The 25,519-nt window shown below is 43.8% G+C and overlaps 1 protein-coding gene across 3 annotated transcripts in view; it reads left to right on the top strand.

The window, feature by feature from the left end:
• The window catches only part of DNAAF9 (dynein axonemal assembly factor 9), a 150,671-nt gene that overhangs the window by 75,242 nt on the left and 49,910 nt on the right, over nt 1–25,519 (top strand). For 2 of the 3 annotated variants that reach the window (XM_081257891.1, XM_081257889.1), the window contains 9 exons: nt 3,268–3,355; nt 4,500–4,576; nt 6,802–6,846; nt 7,212–7,257; nt 10,782–10,893; nt 11,985–12,055; nt 12,974–13,024; nt 13,766–13,853; nt 24,164–24,267. In XM_081257891.1, coding sequence (XP_081114017.1) covers nt 3,268–3,355; nt 4,500–4,576; nt 6,802–6,846; nt 7,212–7,257; nt 10,782–10,893; nt 11,985–12,055; nt 12,974–13,024; nt 13,766–13,853; nt 24,164–24,267 — 682 coding nt within the window. The remainder of the gene's footprint in view (nt 1–3,267; nt 3,356–4,499; nt 4,577–6,801; nt 6,847–7,211; nt 7,258–10,781; nt 10,894–11,984; nt 12,056–12,973; nt 13,025–13,765; nt 13,854–24,163; nt 24,268–25,519) is intronic. The other variant, XM_081257890.1, reaches the window with a different exon arrangement.

Here is a 25,519-nt window from a genome sequence, read left to right as displayed (position 1 = left end):
CTCAGGCCTCCTGTCCAGGCCTTTCTATGAGTCAGAAGCCAGATAGCTTTGTACTGAACTCTTGCCTGAGGGTCTGTATAGGACAAGGCCAAGCAGGGGGTTGGCCTGAACCAGTGTTGGTACTGAGTGATGTTTGAATTAAGCTGGGTGAGGGAGGGAGTAAGGGTATCTTTATATGCCTTTGGTCTCTATAAATCTTTGCCCTTAGTGTTGAGATGTGGAGGATTCTTGTCATACCTGGAAGTGGCCAAGCTCTTTGGCAGTGTCCCTGCCGGGCACTTTCCTACCAGGACATACCCCTCTGCCATGGCCTGGTCAACAATCTTCAGGATATGTCGAACCTTGGAGCTGTCATTTTGTTATGTGTTGTTTCTCTTTTTCTTCTACCTTATTCAAATCTCTTACCTGCAATGCAGAGGTGTGTGAGAGCCAAGGAGGAAATTGAAGGTGCTGGCAGTGTGATGTGGCACAATGGAAAGGCACCAGGCTGAGAGCAGACCTGAGTTCCTCTACAGGCCCTACTTGTTTCTTCTGTAAGATGAGAGTGTTAGACCAGATCATTTCTTTGTTCTTCCTGCTATCAAACTGTTGCCGAGTCCAAGCTCGCTCTGCTCGCCGCACAACAGGCCAATAAATTGGGAGACGAGGTGTTGAGGCAAGGAGTAGAGACTTTATTCGGCAGACCAAGAAGGTGGCCAAATAACCATTTTACCAGGGTTTGGATGCCAGTTTCTTTTCTAGAATCAGAGAGGGAGAGGTGGTGAAGAAGTAAAGTAAAAAGGCCATTTGTCTTGCAGAATGTCTCCTGCACTGGGAAGGGGTTGTGTTAATTTCTTCTTTTCTGCAGCCATTCACAGGTGGGCAGGGTCAGAATGTCTCTCTGTGAGCTGAACAAAGGCCTTTTAGTTTAACAGTCAGGCAGAGGGTCAGGGTTCCCTGTGGCAGGCCATTATGTATGCTTACAGCTATAGATAGTGATTATAATAATAACAAAAGCAATGAAAAGCAAAGGTTAAAGTAGAAGAAACAGATCCAAGTGGAGTCAGAATTTGCTCTTCCCTGTTACAAAACTCCTTTCGCCTTCCTTTACCTGTTACAAGATTCTCAGGCTTAAAAATAAACATATTCTTAGATAAGGCAGTTACTTGCCAAACACCTCCCTTGCCTTTGAGGCCTTGTGGATGAGCCCCTTCTCTCTGTAATTATCCTAATAAGACCCTGGGTCTCCTTCCCCTAAGGCAGTGGTTCTCAACCGAGGGCAGTTCTGCCACATCACTCCCACCAGTCCCTCCCCAACCCCCCACCCCCAGGGATGTTTGGCAGTGTCTGGAGACATTTTTGCTTGTCACAACTGAGGTTACTACTGAGAGGCCAGGAATGCTTCTCAACATCCTATAATGCACAGGGAAGTCCTCTCAACAAAGAATTAGCTGGCCCAAAATGCAGAGATTGAGAAACCCTGCCCAAAAGGGAACCAGACTTGGATTTTCTAGGAATCTTCATGGCATTCCCTGTCTGGCAAAGAAAAAAACCTTCCTTTTTAAAATAAATTTATTTATTTATTATTTATTTTTGGCTGTGTTGGGTCTTCGTTGCTGCTCGCCGGCTTTCTCTAGTTGTGGCGATCCGGGGCTACTCTTCGCTGTGGTGTGTGGGCTTCTCATTGCGGTGGCTTCTCTTGTTGCCGAGCACGAGCTCTAGGCACTCAGGCTTCAGTAGTTGTGGCACGTGGGCTCAGTAGTTGTGGCTCGCGGGCTCTAGAGTGCAGCATCAGTAGTCGTGGCCCACAGGCTTAGTTGCTCCACGGCATGTGGGATCTTCCCGGACCAGGGCTCGAACCCGTGTCCCCTGCATTGGCAGGCGGATTCTTAACCACTGCGCCACTAGGGAAGTCCCAAGAAAAAAACCTTATAATGTCTTTGGGAAGTGTGAAGTCAGATAGGAAGCGCAAGGTTGGGCAGGAGCAGGGGATGTTTCCCCTCAAAAGACTCTATTCTCTAGATCAGGTGAGCTATTTAGAAAGTGGTCTCTGGCTATTAATTTGCATTTAGAGACTGTCATACAGAGTGAAGTAACTCAGAGAAAAGCAAATATATATTAACACGTGTATGTGGAATCTAGAAAAATGGTACAGATGAACCTGTTTGCAAGGCAGAAAAAGAGACACAGACATAGAGAACAAATGTATGGACACCAAGGCGGGGAGGGGAGGAAAGGTGGGGGATGAACTGGGAGATTGGTATTGACACATATACACTAATATGTATAAAACAGATAACTAGGGCTTCCCTGGTGGCGCAGTGGTTAAGAATCCGCCTGCCAATGCAGGGGACACGGGTTCAAGCCCTGGTCCAGGAAGATCCCACATGACGCAGAGCAACTAAGCCCATGTGCCACAACTACTGAGCCTGTGCTCTAGAGCCCATGAGCCACAACTACTGAAGCCTGCGCACCTAGAGCCCATGCTCTGCAACAAGAGAAGCCACCACAATGAGAAGCCTGCACACTGCAGCGAAGAGTAGCCCCCACTCACCGCAACTAGAGAAAGCCCGTGTGCAGCAACGAAGGCCCAACACAGCCAAAATAAATAAATAAAATTAAAAAAACAAAACAAAACAGATAACTAATGAGAACCTGCTGTGTAGCACAAGGAAGTCTACTCAGTGCTCTGTGGTTACCTAAATGGGAAGGAAATCCAAAAAAGAGGGGATATATGTATATGTGTAGCTGATTCACTTCACTGTACAGCAGAAACTAACAGAACACTGTAAAGCAACTATACCCCAATTAAAAAAAATTTTTTTCGTTTAAGTGGAGAGAAATTGGATAATCTCTTTTGCCTCCTGAGGAGTCCCACCCTGAGGTTCCAGTAGCAGCCAGCCCTTAGCAGGCCTGGGGAGGAGACGACTTGAAGGTGTGCTGTGGTTGGTTCCTGGAAAAGCAGCAAGTCTGTGTCATGATACCTTTCGGGTCCTCATAGAGGGTCAGGGAGTCTACACAGTTTTCTTCTGTTGGATCACAAACAGGGAGGGTTGGTCTTTTGAGCAGAATTAAGAAAAGGTGGTCCTTATCATGGTTTAACAAGAGCAAAGTAAAAATTGGAGTGGGGAACATAGCTTTTAAAAGGTCTAGAAGTCAACAAGTTCTGTTATTATACTTTTCTCATTCTGTTGAAAAATCTGTTTCTTAGAGAATGTCATTTATGTGCACGCAGCTTTTGATGAAACTTGTGATGCTGTAATTAACCCTTATTTTTTGTTTTTAAAGTAGGCTCTTGTCACAGGTATATGCTGCTGTTATTGAGGCTGTTGTGGCTGCCATCGCATGTTATGCTAAAACTTCCAGTCTAACAAAGGTAATTTAAATACCGCATTTCTCTTTCCTTAGTGGTTATTTTAATGTGAAACTTTTTATCGATCTGTTTTTAATTTGGACACCTTACAGTACTTAATTTTGTGTGTGAACTTGGGCACCAAAGAGATGCCTTTAGTGTGCTGAGCTTGTCTTATGAATGACAGCTAATCAGCACTTTGTAGATATCTGGTTGTGTTAAAAAAGAAATCATTCTGTAGTATATTGTTTTACTTAGTAGTTTTTTAAAAGGTTTTCAAAAGTTAAAAAATAAAGAAAAATATAGATTGTTCTACTGTGAATTTTAATAAAGTTAGATAAGTTTATTTTGAGCTACATAGTTTGATTTCCTATAATTCTGTGTTTTAAAAAATTAACTAAAGATGAGAAATTCTGACTTGTCTTTCCTAGACAGGCACATGTGTTCCCTTTCTCTGACCGTTTACTTCCTTGCTGTTTTGTGGTTAACCTGCTGTGCTGAGTTGAATTCTATATCTGACCGAGTGACAGATGAGAACGAATTGGCTTGATGCCTCCCAGTGCCAATAGGACCTTTCCTGAAGCAAACTGTTTGATATTGGAAAGGTTGTGTTGTAGATATCAAAGAGACTATCGCCTAGTCACCAGTTCCTTGTCACCAGTTCCTTGCCATCTTCCCTCCTCACTGAACTTGATTCCCCCGTACTTGGGATTTCCCAGCCCTTTAGCTGAAGGCTTATGCAAAACAGTAGGTTATTCTTCAGTATCAGTTGTGCACCTTTGTTTTTTAACTGATTTTTTATAACTTTAGTTATTTGAATGTGCTTAGCATCTGGGCAGAAACACTGAGGGCAGTGATCTCTCAAGGGGAGGAGAAAGCGCTTTTCCAGGCCTCACAATGGCACCGTCCCAGCTGGTTACAGGTCACCAGATCAGGTTCCAGTGGCCACCTGCCTGAATGAAGTGTTTTCATGTGAACCCAGCCCGAAGAAAGCAGGCTCCTGTTTCCCCTAACAAGATGTTTTCACTTTAATCTATTGATGTATACAAAGTAGTCACTTAGAGGGGATGGGAAGTGTTCTCCTGGCCATATGTGAGAAAGGCCCTTCTAAGTGTATTCTTTCCTGCTGTGAAAGCTAATTGTCTCTGTTTTGTTACTGATTTTACAGGCCAAGGAGGTAGCTGAGCAGACCTTTGGATCTGGGTTAAATTCCTTTGAGTTGATGCAGTTTAAGGCAGCCCTGCGGTAAGCAATAGCTGATATTGTCTATAAAAGCTTTTCTTTAATGTTTGTGTTTTAAAAACCCTTTTCTCCTTTGTATTTGATATTCTGTCTCCCCTTTGAGAAATGTTCCAGTAGATCAATAAGATATGTGAAGGAGAGTCATTCATGATCAGGGTTTTTTTTGAGAGGCCAAGGAGCCAAGGATGGAGGAACTGTTTGAGAGTCAGACACACTGCCTGAGGCTGGAATGGGAAGCAGATCAGTATTAGAACTGACAGACCTGGGTTCAGAGGTTGGAAAGATGAAGCTGGGGACATGAGTGGTGAGGTTTGTTAGGATTAGGGGCCCTGGGCACATGAAGATGGTCACTGCTTAGAAGAGAGTTGCCCTGGGCCTCATCTGCTTCTCAGATGGTAGAAACCCCTGAGCCTGGCCATGTCTCAGGGTCTAGAAGGTCTGGGAATTTGGCTTCCTGGCAGTCTTCCCATCACACATGTCCTGGCATATCACAGTGGATCTCTGTGTAGTCTTTGTCCATAGCTAAACCTTCTTGAACCCAGTCCACTCAACCTTCTGTCCCATATGAGGACGACTTGGTGTACTTTTATTTATTTATTTTTTTTGCGGTACGTGGGCCTCTCACCGCTGTGGCCTCTCCCGTTGCGGAGCACAGGCTCCGGACGCGCAGGCTCAGCGGCCATGGCTCACGGGACCAGCCGCTCTGCGGCATGTGGGATCCTCCCACACCAGGGCACGAACCGTGTCCCCTGCATTAGCAGGCGGACTCTCAACCACTGTGCCACCAGGGAAGCCCAGGTGTACTTTTTTGCGGACTCTCAACCACTGCACCACCAGGGAAGCCCAGGTGTACTTTTTTGCAAAGGAGACAAAAGACACCAATATCAGAGAGTTTCTTTAAGGACACTTCTGGGATGTGCCCTGTGGTACCTCAGTTCCGTACCCCACATTTTCTTACATCTGCAGCCCTGGGTAGTGAGAAGGAACATTTGGAAAACTAAGTTAGTTAATGATCTAACAAGAAGAATTCTATTGCTATAGCTCCAGGAGTGTAGGAAAGAGCCAGAACTCTTTGGTGCAAAGCTGTAGGCTTGCTTCAGGTTTCTTTTCCTTTCTTCTGGGTCTTCTGAATCTTGTAGCTCTGACCATGAGAGGAGAGGGTTAGAGGAAATTTGGTCCCTTAAGGCTGTGTGCTGACCTGCACTGTCTGTTCCTGGCAGACCTAAGTTTAAGGAAGCTTCTTTGCTTTCAGGCTGTGTGACCTTGGGCAAGATAGGGAGCTCTCTGTGCATCTGTTTCATCATCTTCCTGCCCTGTACAGTGATTGGGCAAGTGAATGGTAGCTGCTGTCTCAGTGGGTTCTCCTCTCTTACCATTGGCATGGCTGACAAAGTCATTCCATTCCTCCTGTCCTCGGGGCCTTGCCTAGCCCACCCTGTCTTTCTAGGGCAGGCCACGCTCTCAATCCCATGGTCTCCTATGCATGGGGTGTACCACCCTGGCTGGAGGAAAGAACAAGGAGAGAATACATTCCAGGCAATAGGAGGAGAGTCTTCCAGGGCCAGCCCTCCACCCAAGAGCCCCACTTCCTTCTCTTCACATGGTCACTTCCCTCAAACTGCATCAAATTAGCAAATCTTCTCCCAAGAGGAACACGGGAAGTTAGCATATGACTGACCAGTACTTGTTAAGGCAAAAAAATTAAACTTAATTCAATTTAGAAACTTTCTTTTACAAAAAGAGTTGATGCCAAAAGGATTTTCTGGTTATTCCTCAGTTCTGAAGGCCTGACCATGCCCATTATTACATAGCAGTTGACTGTGGGTAGCAGTCTGACTCCGAGCAGGGATGGCAGCTTGACTTCAAAGGTGGTGAAGAGGAGGAGGAGCAGGAGAATATGTCAAGCTGTGGGCCAGAAGCCTGGGACAAGTAGAGGTTTACTCTCAATCTGCCATGGATGGCAGGCACATAGTTCTCTCCTGCTCTGTCCAAGAGTCAAGATAGCCCTCATAATCTGCACAGAGGCAGGGCCGTGACTGGAGTCAGACACTGACCCCATGTTTGCTGATGGCATGATACCCTAAGGCAGGTAAGGATGACACACACCTCACTGGTGTCTGTGAGAGCCCAGCACAGGTGCACTGCAGTGGCAGGTGTCTGGGGAGGATGCCAACACAGTGGTCACAGAAGCAGACTGACTTTTGTTTTATTTTGTTTTGGGTCTACAGCTCCAAGATGGCTTTTCATATACATGCTGTGAATAATCAGGGAAGGTAAGTATATGTTTATGGTGTGTCCTCACTGGGGGCAAGTTTTAGGAGCAAAATGAAGAGCAGCTACCTTGTAACTGCTGGCATGGATGATCTTTTCACCCTGCTACACCTGGCAGTGCCATCATTCCAGGGTTGGGCTTGGAAGTGGCTGTGTTCAGCTGAGACCCTTTGCCCTGAAGGCTTCCCACTGAAAGACTAGGGTGGGCTGGGGGGTGGACCTAGTTCCCTCCAAGTGGAATTCTGCATACATGCAACCCAGTGTTTTGGAAATCCCTGAGAGAGATCTGAGTGTGAGTTGCTTCCAAGTTGAAAAAAAGAGAACACTGTAAATTTAATATGTCTCTCCCATCAATTTCCTCTTATAGAATTGTGCCTCTGGACAGTGAAGATAGCTTATACTTTGTGAAGACGGTAAGCAGAGCTGTTACAGGTCAGCTGGCAGGGAATGGCCTGTAGAGGACATCTACAAGGGGTGAGGTAGGAGTGGGTGGGAGTCTTAGGCAGCCCACCCCTTACCTGAGAAAACTAGTCTACTTTCAGGACTGTTCCAGCTGCAGTGGTGGTGAGCCTGTGCTTTCTGAGGGTGTCCAGCAGCTGTACAAGGCTTACCACATCCACACTCCCATGTCTAGGCGCCCCTTGGGTGCAGAGTCTTAGCTGGGGGGGGGTGGGGGGTGAGGGGGTGGGGTGGTAGACACCTCTTCCTGAGATTAGGAAGGCTTCCTCCAAGTGGCTGAGGTTTCTCTGACCTCACATGGAAATGGGAGCTGATGACAAGCCTACCTCAACACAGACCAAGTTTTTAGTGGCTTCTCTGTGTTCCAAGGCCTGTGTTGATGCCCTTTTTAAAAAATAAATAAATAAATTTGTTTATTTATTTATGGCTGCATTGGGTCTTCGTTGCTGCGCACGGGCTTTCTCTAGTTGGGGCCAGTGAGGGCTGCTCTTCGTTGTGGTGCACGGGCTTCTCACTGCGGTGGCTTCTCTTGTTGTGGAGCACAGGCTCTAGGCATGCGGGCTTCAGTAGTTGTGGCGCACGGGCTCAGTAGTTGTGGCTCATGGGCTCTAGAGCACAGACTCAGTAGTTGTGGCACACGGGCTTAGTTGCTCTGCGGCATGTGGGATCTTCCTGGACCAGGGCTCAAACCCATGTCCCCTGCATTGGCAGGCAGATTCTTAACCACTGCCCCACCAGGGGAAGTCCTTATGCCCTTATTTAACAGACGCTTATGAAAATAAAAACAAACTAACGTAAAAAAAAAAAAAAAAAAACGGGCCTGAGTCTACTGTGAAGTGGGGTAGTGAGAACAGAGCTTTCTGACCTCCGTGCTGAAGGCAGAACTAATGGGCCAAGGGAATGGGTGTAGAGATGCAGAAATATTGGTCCCTGGGGTGAGCTGGCATGGTCTTGGGGAGCCAGGGTTTCTAAACCAGTTGCTCCCAGCCACATCCAAATCCTCTCTTTACCCCAGTGTATCCTGATATGAAGAAAATTGGCAAGCAATGCATAAGAGGATGGTGGACATCCAGCCAAGATTCTGATTGTAGTATATATGGGTACAAGTTGTACCTTCAGTCCATTCTGTGGCTACTGCCTGAACCTTAATTTCAGTGAGCTTTTGGTCATAGGGAAGTGGGTGGGCAGGCGTGGATGACTTGGTGCAAATGCATGCCCACTGCCATCACCAGGAGACAAGCATAGTGTTATCTCATCTACAGAGAGTGGTACAACATGGTTAATTTTTTAAGGTTGTGAGTAGTTTCTGTGTTTATAACATACCTGCTCCCTGTCTCTGTCAGTATTTTGTGGTGATGTTCTTTTAGAACTAATGGAGACTTTTTTGTGACATTATTAAGACACTGGGAAATACTTTCTGATATTTAGGTAATAATACTTTGTCTCCTTGCTGGACTTTAGTTTCCCTGACTTCTCTTCTTAGACTCTTGTGCAGTGCTCTGGAAGATGCTTTGCACTGGAGTAGGTGATTAGCAGTCCAGTAGAATCATACTACTGTGTTAAGTACACATTCAGCAGCAGCTAATGAAATAAGAAAGAAAAGATAGGATGTTGGTGCTTTCTGTCCAAATCCTATCCTCCCTTCCAGGCAGAGATGAAGTTCAGCCTCCTCCTCCAAGCCTACCCTACTGATTTCTCCCTACAAGTACTGTATTCCTATAGGAATACATAATTAGGGAGTAAATTACATAAATTAGGGAGTAATTCTGTAGTAATGTGTCACATGATGACTTCTCTGTAAGAATGTTCTTGTCTCTCCAGCTATACATTATAGGTTTCCTGAAGATAGGAATGATGCTTCATATGTTTTCTCTCCCCGTGCCACATGTGGGAAGTACATAGCAAGTGTCTAAAAAATACTACATGTATTCTTTTTAATGTCCTCTCTCCCCTTCCTCAACACCAGAGGCCAAATGGGGAAGTGGGGGATTAGGAAACCACAGGATTTGTCTTCCTAATTGATTTGGGAACCTAACTGATCATTATCACTTAAGAAGAACCATGTAGCCCAGGAAGGTTCTGTGTCTTCAGATACTCAAAATTCTTTGAAACAAATTTAGATAAACCTTCCAGTTGTCATGCCTAATGAGAAAGTTAACTGAAGTATAAAGCCTATCTGTCACTTTGTACATTCCTTTATCACGACAACATGGATGATTAAGGACTAACTATGGTTTTTTTCCTTTCAACTCTTCTGCCATCTTTTTTTTTCTTTTTTATAAATTTATTTATTTATTTTTGGCTGCGTTGGGTCTTCATTGCTGCGCGGGCTTTCTCTAGTTGCGAACAGCGGGGGCTACTCTTCATTGTGGTGCTGCACGGGCTTCTCATTGCAGTGGCTTCTCGTGTTGCAGAGCTCAGGCTCTAGGCGCGCAGGCTTCAGTAGTTGTGACGCATGGGCTTAGTTGCTCCGCGGCATGTGGGATCTTCCCAGACCAGGGATCGAACCCATGTCCCCTGCATTTGCAGGCAGATCCTTAACCACTGCACCACCAGGGAAGTCCCCTGCCATCTGTTTTTATTTGAGAATCTAGCAGTCCCTTCAAGAGGCCTAGGTCTTTTGTCTCTGTACTGAGGATAGAGCAGGGATCCCATATGAGGACAACAAGGTGTGAAAATGAGCTCTGGCTTTAGGAGCTCTGTACCTGGCCATTCAGCATCGTCAGGCCAGGAAGGGCAGGGACCTGGGAGCGCTCATCATGCAGCTTATCCTTTGTCCTTCACCAAACTTCACGGTCATCTCAAACTCTAACTCTGGCTTGTACCAATTTCTGCATTTCCTCTGCTAGATTCATCTCAGAATTATTTCATTTTCAATGGTTTTTAACTAAATTATAGCCTTCTTACCAGCCATTCAGGAGCTTTCTCTGAGTTGCTCTAGTTTTTTTCTGGCCTACTGAAGCCTCTGTTTTTATTTGTCTTGGCCATTAAAGCTCGAACAGCTTTCTTTTAATTTTTTGGTACTGAAAGGAGCATTTGCATGTTTTGACAGGTATCCAGAAATATCCATGAAGACATGTATCCCCCTTTCCAGATTTGTTCAGAACTCGAGCCCAAACCAAAGAAGGAGTGGATGAACATGTGGACACACTGGGATGTGACACTGGTCATGGTTAAGAAGGAAGGCTGTTGCATTGCCTTTTAGGGAGGATAAGCAATTTGAGGGAATTTACAGAAACATAAAGATATTCTTCATCTAGCCCACGTGTGCCTCTGACCAAGGAGCAAAAAGCCTGGGTGATCCTGAAGTCATCTCCCAGTTTGAGATGTATTTCAAGATATACTTGAGTTTTCCTTAGAAATTCTCCAGTATTCTTTTGCCATGTGCCTTAGTGTTCTGTGGTCTGTTTCTTATGGATTTTCCCCTGTATGTTTAGGACTGACAACTGGACTAACTCTGGTTTCTTATTTGATACAGGCTTGTATGACCATCTGTGACATTCCTGACTTGCTGGGAGGAAGTGGGTGCTTAGGATCTGTGGTCTTCTCAGAATCATTTTTGACATCTCAGATCTTGGTTAAAGAAAAGGGTAAGTGTATGTCATCTTTGGAAAGCAAAACTTGAACTTGATTATATGTATATTTTTTTTTTGCAAAATAAACCATAAACTAAATCAAAAGACCAGCAATAAACTGGTAAAAATATTAGAATACTTAAAATAAACAAAGAGTATATATCCTAATTTATGAAGAGCTTTTATAAATTGATAAGAAAAAGACAAGCTACCCCATGGTAAATGGGCAAAAAATATGAGCAGGCAGTTTACCAGAGTGGAAAACAAAATTTTTTTAATATTTTAAAAATATATATTTTTTAATGTTACACATACACAGACACACATAATTGACCCCTGAACACAGGTTTAAACTACACAGGTCCACGTATACACAAATTTTTTTTCAGTAAGTACATACTACAGAACTACATGTTCCATGGTTGGTTGAATCGTGGATGTGGAACTGTGGATACAGAGGGCTGACTGTAAAGTTACACATGGATTTTCAGCTGTGCAGAGGATCAGTACCCCTAACCCTCACATTGTTCAAGGGTCCACTGTATGTGTATGTGTATGTGTATATATATATATATATATATATATATATATATATATATATATATATATATGTATATATGTATATATGTATATATGTATATATATATATATATATGAATATGTACAGCCTTACTAGTAGTCAGGAAAAAAGCAATTTGAAATAATAATTAGATCTGTTTTTTTACCCATTATGTTAGCAAAAAATTCTAGAGAATGATAATATCCAGTGCTAGTAGGATGAGCTTGATAATGTTTTGTTTGGTTTTTAATATGTACATCTGTACTACCTTGACAAAAATTAAAAGTATAGATGAAATGGACTCTTTATTTAAATATGTATTTCTATTTGGCGTAAAAAGAATAGAGTTAATCACATGGGGAAGCCTTTCTCCATCCCCTCATTAGACTCCCTCTACCCAGATGAGGGAGTTTTCATTTTCTGAAGGTCTCAGACTCTGTATACTAATAAGAGGAGCCCTCACTCCTGAGAAGGGGAAGTAGTCTGGGGCCTGCAAGGTGGGCTCTTCTGGTGGGCAGTAACCGGCATATCTGTGGTCTTCCTGCAGATGGCACTGTTACCACAGAAACCAGCTTCATAATCCTGACAGCTGCCATACCCAGATTCTGCTCCTGGCTGGTTAGTGTCATTCATCAGGTGAAAGTGGACATAAACGTGGAGAAACTGGGGAGAACGTTTAAGGAAGAGCCTCTTCATTGGGTCCTGGTGGGACGTCAGATCCTTACCTAGCGACTTTTCAGGAATAGAAGTTTTTATCTCTGCTCTTTTTCTTTATACAGATGAATCTAGTTTCTTTAACCTTTTTATAATCTTGGAAAAGTTCCAAAAGAAAGGAACTCAATTATCTGGGTCCTGTTAAATTGTGAAAGGAAGAAATTAACACCCTCATTTTACAGATGAGGTTTAGAAATTGACCAACCTGTCCAAGGTCACACGGAAAGTGAGAAGTGGATCATGTGCTCCCTTTTCTGGTCAGAATAGTTGCTGCTGAATTTTTACAACCACGTCTCTACATGTGGAATGGTCCCACCTTCATCTGTGGGACTTGTCTGAAACTCTGGTGCCTTGGGACACAGAAAATATGACAGCAGTGAGTCTAGTAATGGTCTAAGTACCTATTTCAGAATCTGTTTATATTCTGTTTCTACAATCCTGACATGAATAGAGGAGAGCAAGAGTCATCCTCTAATGTGAACATGTTTAAATGAGAACACATTCAAAATACTTTAAAATGTTCTCTTTCCTTCATCCCTAAAAATAGTTTTCTCCGAAGTGAAATGTAAGTGGAGACTAACATATCCTCTCCACATATCGTAGGCTTATTTAGCTGGACTTCAGGTCCCCATGAGAGAGCCCATCATGGCCTGGTGCTCTGAGCTTTGTGACCAGCAGCCAGCTCTGCCAGCCATCAGGGCCTGAGAAAACTGGATTTGGTAGAGGGACTGCTCTCTTAGAAATATGTGAACACAAGGGAGACCTAGCAGAGTTTTGCCTTTGAAGTAGTAAACTGAAAATCTGCACTCCTTTTGGACACAGGTAGAAGATATTGAAGTAAAATTTTCTGAGAAAACCCAGCAATCGGTTATGGTAAGCAGCCTTCTTATTCTTAATGTTAACATCATATCAAAATGAAATGTAAACAATTTATAAAAACAACTTAAAATATTTCCTCTTACTGCTAATCTAAAGGTTCTGTACCTTCTTGTCTCAATTCCTTTTTGTATTCTTCCCCTTCCCAGCAGAGCTCTAGAAATAACCATGTATGGGGTACAAACTAGAGGGATTCTTTCTGCCACTTAAACCTTTAGGTGTTTTATCAAAATCTCCCAGTACTTTTAAAAGCAGATCTCAGGGACTTCCCTGGCTGTCCAGTGGTTAAGACTTCCCACTTCCAGTGCAGGGGACGCGGGTTCAATCCCTGGTCGGGGAACTAAGATCCCACATGCCACGTGGTGCGGCATAAATAAATTACATACATACATACATGCAGATCTCAAATTGGCCTAGACATGTAGAGCTAAGAGGTCAAGGCTTTAGGCCAAGGAGAAGCTGCCTCTTTTATCAGAGGATATAAATCTACGGGAACATGAACAAGCATTGCAGACCATGGTGCCTAGACTCAGAGAGGACCTTAACATTTTTCTCAGCACGAGTCACGAATACCAGTAACATGGCAAAGAGCCAAGCAGTGCCAAAGGCCATGAAAGAAGCTGGGTAAATCTGAGGCTGACTTAGCAGCCTCTGTAGACAGATTAACTTGGGCAGGACTTTTGATTCTCTGAATGTTTATGCTGTAAATCACCTGCTCTTTGTGTTTGTTTTTTAAAGGGAGATGAGTGTTTCCTGGGCACTTTTCTAACTAGAGGAGAAGGGGCGTATCTTTATTCTAGTAATCAACAGTCTTGGCCTGAGGAAGGTGAGCGGCTCTGACTTTTCTGTTTTTGACTCTGTCTGGCTACCTCTTTCACAGGTTTCAACATGAGTGTTGTAATTAATAATACATCTGATATCTGAAAAAACTTATTGGTATAGAAGTGTTCTCTTACAGCTTTTCTCTTTTGATCTGTCCATTTTCCAGATGAGGAAACTTGTGCTAGAAAGGACTGGTGCCAGAACTGCACCTGGTCCTCTTGCTGCTGCCTGAGGATTGCTCTCAGAATGGGCTAGAGCAGCAACATGTCCAGAAATAGGTTCTGTTGGGCCAAAACAAAACCTGGGTTAGTTTTTTACTGCTGTGTAGCAAATTACCACAAATTCGGTAGCTTGAAACAACATGCATTTATTTTCTCACAGTTCTGTGGTCAGAAGTCCAGGAAGGCTTTGCTGGATTCATGTTCAGGGTTTCATAAGACTGAAGTCAGGGCATTAACCAGGCTTATATCTGGAGGCTCTGGGAAAGAACCTGCTCCCAAGCTCATCCAGGTTGTTTGCAGAGTGCATTTCCTTCAGACTGTAGGATTGAGGGGCCTCTTTCATTGCTGGCTATCAACTGGGACCACTCTTAGCTCCTCCTCCCAGGAGTCCTTGCCCTGTGACCCCCTCCATCTCAGCAACAAAGAACCTTAATTGTGTTGAATCTCTTTCACACTTCGAATCTCTCTGAACTCCTCTTCTACCAGGCAGAGAAAAGTCTGCTTATAAAGGGCTCATGTGATTAGAGGAGGCCCAATCAGATAATCTCCCTTTTTCCATATAATGTTACATGAATACAGGAGTAACCTAAGAGGATGAAGATCATGGGGGCTCTTTTAAATTTCTGCCTATCACAGTGTGCCCTCTGTGCCCCACGATTCTCACATGCAAGATATAATCACCCCCACCCAAGAGCCTCGTTCCATTATGGTAACAATTCAGAGTCTTAAATCTCACCAACTGAAAAATCCATAATCTCATCATCAAGATTATTTAAATCAGCTGTAGGTGAGGCTCTGGAGCTAATTCATAAAGTACAGGTCCTGAACACAATTCCTTTCCATCTGTAGGCCTGTGAAATTAGAGGCAAGTTATCTGCCCCAGCCCTCACAACATACAAGGTAGGACTGGCATAGGATAACAGTTACAGACATTCATATTAAAAAGGGGGAAAAATGAAAGGTAAAAAGGAGTCCCAACCCCAAGGCAGCTTTGAAATTCAGCTAGACAAACTCCAGTTCCTACATTAGGTTTCAAGGCCTAGGAATAGTCCTCCATGGCCCTTAGTTCTGCCCACTGGGCTCTTGGTTCTACCCTCTAAACTCTTAGTTTTGCCCTCTAGGCTAATGACTCTGCCCTCTGGTCTGTGGCTATACCTCTGTCATCCTTCCTTTTCATGAAGGTGGCACTTTGTAGCTGACTAGTTCTATCAGCCTGCTTCTTGCTGCTAGAATTTTGGGGGTCCAACAGTCTCCTTTCATTTTTCTATTCTCTCTATCCCTTTCAGTCCAAGCTGGCAGTGTTTCTGCTGATGTAAAATTCTCAAGAACTGTGTTGGTCTTACATGGATTTCCTGGGGATTCAGTCCATGCTCCTGTTGGGTTTCCTCAAAATAACATTTTCTTATGAGTCCTATTCTTTCCCTGTTAGATAAGCCTTTTTTGTGGAAGAAGAGTTGTGACTTACTCCACAAATTCCTCATCCTTTACTAAGCAAATTCCCTCTCTGGATAATTTGTTCTTCTTGAAAATATTCTCTCCAGTGACAAGTTGCTCTCCATGTTCTCAGATCACTGGTTAAACTTGGCTCCTCTGTTGTCATAGAAGATAAAGCACAAGGAGTCCTGGTTTTCGATCCACAAAATGCCAGGTAGCATTTTTTATCATGCTGTGCCCCCTGCATTTCTGCCTCTCCAGATCCTGGTACAAAAAACCAGGAAGTTAGGAACATTTGCCAAAGACAGGAGAGTGTGTGACAGTACTCCTAGCCTTGAGGCCAAGTTGCATAATGTTTTAAAATCAGCTTGTAGACACAACACAGAGGTGGTTGTGCTGTGTCATAGTTGAGCCAGTTATAATATTTAGCAAGGATATTTGCCAAAATTAGTTTGCACCTTATTAGCAAAAGTCCTTGTTAGAAAAATAATCTTACACTGTATTGAGTTATCCAGCAAGATTCAGTGTATCCTGAGGTCTCTACACACGAATAAAGCCAGGAATTTCTGGGGCCTTGTTAGTCACACACTTGAGAGCTTAGATTTCACACTTTCTTAGTTCCTGAGGAAAATGTAGTTTGAATAGGAGATGGTTTTCTGAGGCAGGAAATTTCAGTAGAGCAGAGAATTTAAATAGGAGTATCCTCTGGCTGTGTATTAAGCATTTCACCACTTCAAGGCTCAGGTCAGTTTTATAGGGTTTGACGTTTATACCACTTCAGGGCTCTCTTAAGGAAAAATAGTACATACAGAAGGGTTAGGTCTCTTCTCTGGGCCTTGAAAAGGGGCTTGAGCAGGTGAAGGGTCCTGAAGCTTAAATGTCATTTAAGGGTCTAGGTAAATATGCCTGGAGTTGAGACTGAGATTTATTTGTTCCCATCCTCTGAAGGCATTTAAAGAGCTCATCAGCATGCATTATCTTGATTGATCTTCATATCTTGAGCCCCATAGAAGGTGAAAAATGGGTCTGAGTTAGTGGTGACATCTGGGGGGGTGGTCCAGGTCTTTTGATTTTTGGTCTAGGGATGGCCCAATGAACTACTTATGGATAAAAAGAATAGTACTTCCTTTACCTTGAAATGTTTCCAGCTCTGGTATCTTTTCCCTTTCCCAGTTAGTGACTTCTGCTATCAAAAGACTTTTTGTTATGCAGCTTCCTTTTCATTCATTTCCTTTATGTGCCCTTCTCTTCCCTACCCTGCTGACCTTGGTCAGGCAGGCTGCCCAGTACCTAATCCTCAGGAGCCTGCTTTAGAGTTTTACCACATAGGCCTATATCCCTAAACAATGTCTTATTTTTGAATTTAATACAAATTAGGATCACACTCTATCGTGTTCTTCTGGGACTTGCTTTTTTCACTCAGTGTTCTGGTCCTAAGATTCATCCAGATTGTTGTGTGTAGCCGTATGGCTCATTCATTTTCATGGTTCCATAGGATTGCTTTGTATGAAAATATGCTGTTTATCCTTTTGACTCTTGATGGACATTTGGGTTGTTTATAGTTTTTTGCTATTGCAGACAGTGCTCTCATGAGCATTCTTGTACATGTCTCTTGGTGCACCTGGCACCAGGACAGTGCTTTGCAACACATCTTTCTTGTGGTATGTAAAGACATAATTGCCATCTATGGTCTCAATCCTCTGATTTTCCTGTTACATTTCTGGCTGGTTGTACCAGCCAGCATTGAGATCTCTGGTATGTTGGTCTTCCCTGAATGTTTGCCACTTTGTTGTTGTTGTTGTTGTTTAATATTTATTTTGTTGTTGTTGTTGTTGTACCAGGTCTTAATTGCGGCAGGCGGGCTCCTTATTTGCGGTTCTCGGGCTCCTTAGTTGAGGCTCACCGGCTCCTTAGTTGTAGCATATGAACTCTTAGTTGCGACATGCATGTGGGATCTAGTTCCCTGACCAGGGATTGAACCTGGGCCCCCTGCATTGGGAGCACAGAGTCTTATCCACCACGCCACCAGGGAAGTCCCACGTTTGCCATTTGGATTGTTTTGGTTTTTGATATCCCTACGTATGGAATTTTCTGTGCTTTGCCCCCAAATAAAGTCAGCCACTCCAGCAGGCCAACCTCTCTCCTTCATAAGACTTCTGCACCACAGAGCTGGAGGGGAGGTAATGTGAATAGCCCCAAGCTAAAATACCATAGATTTCCACTGTTCTTACCAAGCTTCAGTAGAATTCCTTAAATGTTTCTCAGTTTTGTTGTATAACTTTGGTCCGTTTCCAGAGTCCTTAACTAGTTGTTTTTGACAGTCCAGTTTTATGGCTGCTTCCTGGGGAGAGAATTTTCCAGACTCCTCACAGCCATTTCAGAAGTCCCAACCCTGAGGCTTTTGAAAGATATTTTCACTTGGTAAAGAATTGTAGGTTGACCATTTCTTTCTGTGCTTTAAAGATGTTGCTCCACTCCACTGTCTTCTTGCTAACATTATTTCTGAGCAGAAATCTACTGTCATTCTTACCTTTGTTCCTTTCTATATAAGATGTCTTTTATTACCAGCTGCTTTTAAGATTTTCTTTCTTTTTATCACAGATTTTAAGCAGTCTGATCTTTATGTGACTGGTGTGGTTTTCTTCATGTTGCTTATGCTTGGGATTCATTTAGTTTCTTGAGTTGATGGATTTAGAGTTTTCCTCAAATTTGGAAATTTTTTGGCCATTATTTCTTCAGTTTTTCCCCTCTCCTTCAGGGATTCCAATTACATACATCTGGCTGCCTAACGTTGTCCCACAGCTCCCTGATGCTCTGTACAATTATTTTTAGTCTTTTTTCTCTTTGTGTTTTATTTTGCATAGTTTCTACATATTCTGATTTACTAATCTTTTGTTCTGCATTGTTGTTATGAGTTTGTTAAATTAACATTTGTTAAACGGAACACAGGCTGCTGGATGGTGAGCCAGGTTCAACAAAAGACCACGAAAGAAATTGAAATAAAGAAGTTTATTATTCACAGATCCAGGAGGAAGTACATGGCATACCTTGAGGGGCTACACGGAGGTGTGGGGGCCAGGGGGTGGTGGTCAAGGCAAGGTGCAGGCTGGACCTGGGTACATGCCTTTATTAGGGTCTGTGGGTTGGAGTGCTTGGGGATTCCTTAGCCTTTTGGCTAAGGCCAAACTGGTCAATTCAAACTAAAAAGAGTGGAATTTTGTTAAGCTCATGGAGGTCTTATATAAGGGGCACACAAGGGGAAGGCACTAAGGAGGCAGGGGAGACTGTTGATGACAAGGGCTGCTGGGAAAGTCATATCAAGAACTTACATTTGCTTGTGACTCTGCAGGCTGTTGTCTAGGACATGTGCTCGCATGCGCGGGCTAGTGTCAGTTTAAGGCCCGTGCAGGCCGCTTGGCCAAACAAGATGGATGCTGAGGCAGCAGAACCACGGAGTAGCTAAGCTGTCAACAGCTGTCATGTCATTAGTCTTACCCAGTGTGTGTTTCTTCTCAGAAATGGTATTGTTCATCTCTAGAAGTTCAATTTAGACATTTTTTACATCTTTCATGTCTCAGGTTAACGTGGTTCAGTCTTTCCTCTAGCCGCAAACATAGGGAATACAGTGATAATAACTGCTCTATTTCTCTCCACTCTTATCATCTGGGCCTTCTTTTAAGCTTTGTTAGGCAAGAAGCAGAGCAGCATTTAGTTTAGGACTAATTTTACCCCGGTAGTGAGGCAAAATCATTCTGAGAACACTACCTGCCATCCCTATGAAGTACGAAGTTTTCCACTGTGGCTGGTGCTAATGGGCAGAATATCTGGTGCAAGGTATGAATTGATGTTCATTGTTTTACATGGGAATATCCATTTTTTCCAGCACCATTTGTTGAAAAGACTCTCCTTTCTACTTTGAATTGTCTTTGCACCTTTGTTGAATATCAGTTGACCATATATCTACTACTTCCTGCAAGCCTCAGTGAATGGTTGGCCCTCGGGCAGCACCTTCATTATCTCTGTAGCAATTTACAGATTCCAGAGTATTTTTTCCATCAGGCAGAGATTTTTTAGCAATGAGGAGCAGAGATGCTGGTACCACTGACACATAAAGTCTGAGAACTCTGGTGACCAAGCTTAGTTTCACCTTCCTGTGATGAGAAGGCCCAGGCAGTGGCCATCTGCTTCATTCTGCACCCTCTCATGTGTTCCCTTGTGCTGATATGAAACTGTTGAGGGACACTTTAAAAGAGAAAGTTCTCTGCAGCACTGAGCATGAATGAATTATATAGCATATACCTACAACATACATATTACCCACAGTTGCAAGTTACCTACAGCATGGATGACTCTCAGGAACAGGATGCTGAAAGAAGTAAGCAAGTCACAGAAGAACACATGTGTTAAGATTCCATTTGTATGAAAGTAAAAGAGACAAGACTAAATCATATATAGTTTATAGATACATTGAAGTATGGTAAAGCTACATAAAATTTGGGATGTTGGTTCCCTCTGGGTGGAAGAGAGAGGGCCTTTGAGGAAGGACATTGAGGAGGCTTCAAAGGCACTAGGAATACTTGATTTCTTAAGCTGAGTGGTGCATATACAGGCATCAGGGTTTGTTGTTGTTTAGGTTTTTTTCTTTTTTTTTTTTCCTTTTTTTTTTTTGCGGTACGCGGGCCTCTCACTGCTGTGGCCTCTCCCATTGCGGAGCACAGGCTCCAGATGCGCAAGCTCAGTGGCCATGGCTCACGGACCTAGCCACTCCGCAATGTGGGGTCCTCCCGGACCGGGGCACGAACCCACGTCCCCTGCATCGGCAGGCGGACTCTCAACCACCGCGCCACCAGGGAAGCCCAGGTTTTTTTCTTTAAATCATATATGTATACTTCACATACTGTCACACACACAGAAGGAGAATTATCCAGCCATTGCATCATAATATTTTCCCAGCAGTGATAATGTTCCCTCTTTACACAGGCTGGACCACTGGAGGATTTTTATTTTATTTATTTATTTTTTAATTAATTAATTTATTTATTTTTGGCTGTGTTGGGTCTTTGCTGCATGAGGGCTTTCTCTAGTTTGTGGCGAGTGGGGGCTAGTCTTTGTTGTGGTGCACATGCTTCTCATTGTGGTGGCTTCTCTTGTTGCAGAGCATGGGCTCTAGGCACGCGGGCTCAGTAGCTGTGGCTCAGGGGCTTTAAAGCGCAGGCTCAGTAGTTGTGGCACACGGGCTTAGTTGCTCTGCGGCATGTGGGATCTTCCCGGACCAAAGCTCGAACCCGTGTCCCCTACATTGGCAGGCGAATTCTTAACCACTATGCCACCAGGGAAGTCCAAGCGTTTTTATTTGTACAGCCAGTTGTCTGAAGGAGGAAAAGCCAAATTCTTCATTAACATTTGGTGTCTTATTTTGCCCTGAGGGCTCATTCCTGTTAGATCTCCGGGGATGTAGAGGTCAATCAAAAGCCCTGCTGTAGTCCCCTGCTACTTCTTGGGTACTGAGGGGGACCTTCCTCTTACCTTGGGTTTTCAGGCTCACAGAATGGAGAAGGAATGAAAGAGCCCGTTAAGCAAGGCACCAGGGATTGGTTAAGGAGCCAGGGAGATCTCATCAGGAATTGGCTCCCCCAGTCACTGAGAAGCCCTTGCAAAGGCATGTCCTATCAGATAACAGTTTGACAGTCACAAGTCCAGAACAGATACTGGAAGTGTTACTACTTCAAGTGGATTAGTATCTAAGAGACTGGGGCACTGGCATTGGACCACCCAGTGAGAGACTTCAGTTATCTCATGTGTGCCCTGAGAATAATAACAGAGTTACTATTCCCAGAGCAAAGGGTAGTTGCAACACAGAACAGTCTGCACCAGTACTAAAATCAGCTCTTGTCCTGGGCCAGGTCCCATAGTGAGTGCTTTTCCAGCACTGCCTTGTGAATTTCTCTCTGCCTCTTTTCCATTTTGTTTTGAGGCTTTAGAATCTAGAGGGAGAAGAAGTGCTGGAGATGACCTCCCTGATCCACTTCTTTTCCCATCTTCCCAGTGACTACTTGGAATGTACCAGCTCTCAGATATGTGCTGTTTTCTGGAAGCTTTGGAATGATTTTGAGGTTTGTCCAGGAGGCCTTTGAGTGGTACTTGTTCCTGAGAAGCTTTATGTTAGAGGTATACAGGTGGATGGTGAGCCCAGGACATGGAAGGGTCCAGATACTAAGCAGTAGGTAGGGGAGCAGTTTCTACCTGATTACACCTGTTGACCCCTCTTTCCTCTGTAACAGTAGGTAGAGTCATCTTGTGGCTGGAGTTTAAGAAGTTGTGGTGTTAGGAGAGTGTTAAGGGCTTTGGGTGGGCCCTGGAGGAGTTGATGGAAGGAGATGGCAGTGGTGGGACTGCCAGGCAGCACTGAGGGCTTGTTGAGGTTGAGCAAGCAGAGAAGGTACCTCATCAGATTAGCCACAGATGGGCTGTGGAGAGAGCAGAAGTAAAGGAAAAAAGAGAACCGAAGTGGCTAGCGTGGTGCAGTGCCCTGACATCAGACAAACCTGTGTTCTGTACTTGGCTCCACTATCAAGCAGTTCTATGACTTTTGGGAAGATCTCTCTAAGCTTGAGTTTCCCATCAGTCCTCTAAAAATAATACTACCTCTTACAGTTGTTGCAAAGATGGAAAACTATAATGTATATGACATGGTTGGTGCTTAGTAAATACTAAATAAAATCTGTTCCCATCCCTTTCCCTGACAAAACAGAGATCAAAAGCTTGTCTTGTCCCTGGGGATTGGCCCTGAATGTGGATGAGAGGAAAGTCAGAAACTTCTGAGCAATAAGGGAAAATGGGGGAACTGAAGGCTTCAAAGGCTCAGTGACATCATGGGATGAGGTTTGGGGAGTGAGATAGTTAAAAGTATGATGGCATTTTGTAGTCAGAGAGTAGGTTCTGGAGCTGAAGATTTCAGAAGTTAAGACATTCTGGGTGCTGCTTTACTGGTATGGAACTGGCATTGAGGAGCAGCAAGGCCAGAGCGTGGCATGGCCCACCCCCTGATCTCTCAGAGGGAATGGGAGTGTCGGCTTTGGAAGAGAAGACTGTGAACACATTCAGAAGCTGTTTGAAGTGTTGTAGCATAATTAGGAGGGAGTAGATGTGAGCAGTGAAGGAAAGGAGGGGCATGAGTCTCTGAGGGAATGAAAATATTGTGCCATTGTGGGAGGGAATGGTCTGAGAACAGCAGTGATGAACCTTGGCATGGGTGCAGGATGAGGCTGGGGCATGAGGAACCTCCACTCAAGAGGGCCATAGGGCAAGACTGTGTGTAGGTGAGGCTAGATTTTACTTGTTAGAGGGTAGAAGCCTTACAGGACTTGAACCATTGAGTGCCTTGAACTGGGCTGGCTGGTAAGGTTGGCATTAGTTCCCTCTGACTGGTTGTCTTGTTCTTTTGTTGAGATTCAGGCTTCAGACCGTCCTCTAGTACCTAAAAACTGCCTCCACCTCCCCCACTTCTCCCCATCCCCCATTAACATGCACACACACAAGCACACATACTCTCTAGGCCCCTCTCTGCCTCCTGAAACCCCAACTTCTCAGGAAACCTTCAAAACTTGGCCTTTGCTCTCCTTGTCATTACAACTTACACAGCTTTGGGGCTGCCTTTTTAGAACTACAGCTCAAGGAATCAGTCCCTCTTCTTGGTCTCATGTCCTCTGCCTTAGCAATAAGATATTGGCGGCTTTCCCCAAGCCTGTGCCTTGAGCTCTAAGAAATACTTTATCTCTTGTCTGTTTGTGAAAACATGGAAAGAAAGGCTATTACAGGAATAGGAAGGATCCAGCTTGGACCATTCCAGAGAGCAGCTTCACCTAGGGGTCTTATGGGTGCCCTGGGTACTTCATTTGGGTCTCCAAAGCAAGCCCAGGCCCAGCCTTAACCCTTGTGACCTTAGTGTCCATCATTTCTGTGATCTACTCCCTAGGGCCCATACTGAGCTGCTGTGTAACCTTGGCCACCCAGGAAACAAGCAGCTCTCCTTAAACCTGAATCCTTATTCTAAGGAACCCACATTCAGTGTCCATGTCCCACCCATCTTGCTTTTGGGAACTACAGAACAGCAGCCTCCAGTGTCTGTAGAATTCACTTATTGCCTAACTCACATGTTCCTTTCCTGGCAAGGGGCCCTTAAGCACCCTTCACCAGTCTTTCAACAACTCATGCCCTAGTGCTCTTTCTTGGGCCTTATGAGAGAGATGTGGTCATTTCAGAGCCGAGCCAGCTTCTGCCAAGATAGTAGAAAGGAGCATCTATAAACTCAGTAATGGAGCAGACATACCAAAGTCTTTTTTAGTGTATTTCCCTGGAAGACACCCATAAGTGAATGTGAATTTTGCCTCTCTCCATCAGCTGATAACTTACTCACTTGTTTCTTTTTCTAATTCTTATGCAAAGACTGTATCTGATGCCTCATTTCTCTCTGAGACCCTAAGAGGGTACATTGGCTTTCTCAGCGCACAGGGCTCAGCATAAAGATTGTTTAACTTAAGCACTTCAGATGGTCTCTAGTAACCACTCTGTCTTGGCCTGGAACCTGCAGGAAGAACGTTGTGATACTGGTCCCCAGAATCCAGCCCTCCAGCTCTTACCAGCTCTCTTTTCCTTCCAGGGAAAGTACATTTCTTCTCTGGTGGACTTCTGTTTTCTGACCGTCATCACGGAAATATCATCATTTCCAAGGATCACATGAATTCCGTTTTGTTCTATGATGGGGTAGGTGTTTTACAGTCCATGGTTTTGATGTTCAAAAAGATACTCACACTTCTAAGGGAAAATCAGATAGCTCCCTGTCTTCCCTCTACCACCACAGGGCAGGGTATTAGGAACCAGCACTGCCCTTGAGGCAGGCAGGCAGGCAGGAAAGTCATGGAGAGGCTCTTGTGAGCCATAGGGGTAGCTATGAGTTTCCCCTAGCCTGTACCCTTTGGCCAGGGCACAGCTCATCACAGTGTGACACCAAAGCAGAGGGCAGGCCCTCCACCCTGTGTGGTCTCAGCCTCAAAACCAGCTTGTTTGGGAGCCAGGACAGAGACCGGGTAAAGTGGTTTGGTCAGATAGCTCTGAAAATGAATTCTGTGAGCAAGTCAGGAAGAGTTATGTCTTTCTTCCACATAGAACCTTGTTCCTTTTTTTTTTTTTTTTTATTAGTTTCTGCTTTATAACAAAGTGAATCAGTCATACATATACATCTGTTCCCACATCCCTTCCCTCATGCATCTCCCTCCCTCCCACCCTCCCCAGAACCTTGTTCCTTAACTGCTATTCAAAAATGCAGGCAGACCAACCAGACAAGTTAGATGGCTATATTAGGTGAAAGCTTTGATATGTGATATTAATTAGGTTAAAGAGTCTTCCAGCATCAGGAAGGAAAGGGTGAGACTTAAGGGCTGGAATGATAAGTTACCTAATTTTGGGGTGGGTGGGGATGGATTTTTAACTCATATCAAAAATGAAAATAAACTTCTGAGAAAATTAAATATTTTAAAATTTCATAAGTAGAAAAAAGGGTATAGTTACAAATTATTTTTCTTATGAGAACTTTTTTAAATTTAATTTTTATTTTATATTGGGGTATAGTTGATTTACAGTGTATTAGTTTCAAGTGTACAGCAAAGCGATTCAATTATACATATATCCATTCTTTTTCAGATTCTGATGAGAACTTTTAAGATCTACTGTCTTAGACATATATATTATTAAATTATCACCACAATAAGTCCAGTTAAGGAGAATATAAAGATGAATATTTATTAAATCTTTAAGGACAGGAAGACTTTCTAATCTAAGCTTAGAAATGATACAAGAAATTCTAAAGAAACAGTTTGTCAGATTTGGCCACTTAAGGATTTTTTAACTTTTTGCTGATAATTTATTGAAATATACTTTAAGTGCAATTAACTGGCTACAGGGACTTATTGTACAACACAGGCAATATAGCCAATATTTTATAATAACTATAAATGGA

This window comes from Mesoplodon bidens (assembly GCF_964165515.1).
Source record: "Mesoplodon bidens genome assembly, chromosome: 15".
In the NCBI taxonomy this organism is placed as follows: Eukaryota; Metazoa; Chordata; class Mammalia; order Artiodactyla; family Ziphiidae; genus Mesoplodon; species Mesoplodon bidens.
The sequence above is the reverse complement of the archived record's forward strand: the minus strand, read 5'-3'. Positions and strand labels throughout refer to the sequence as shown.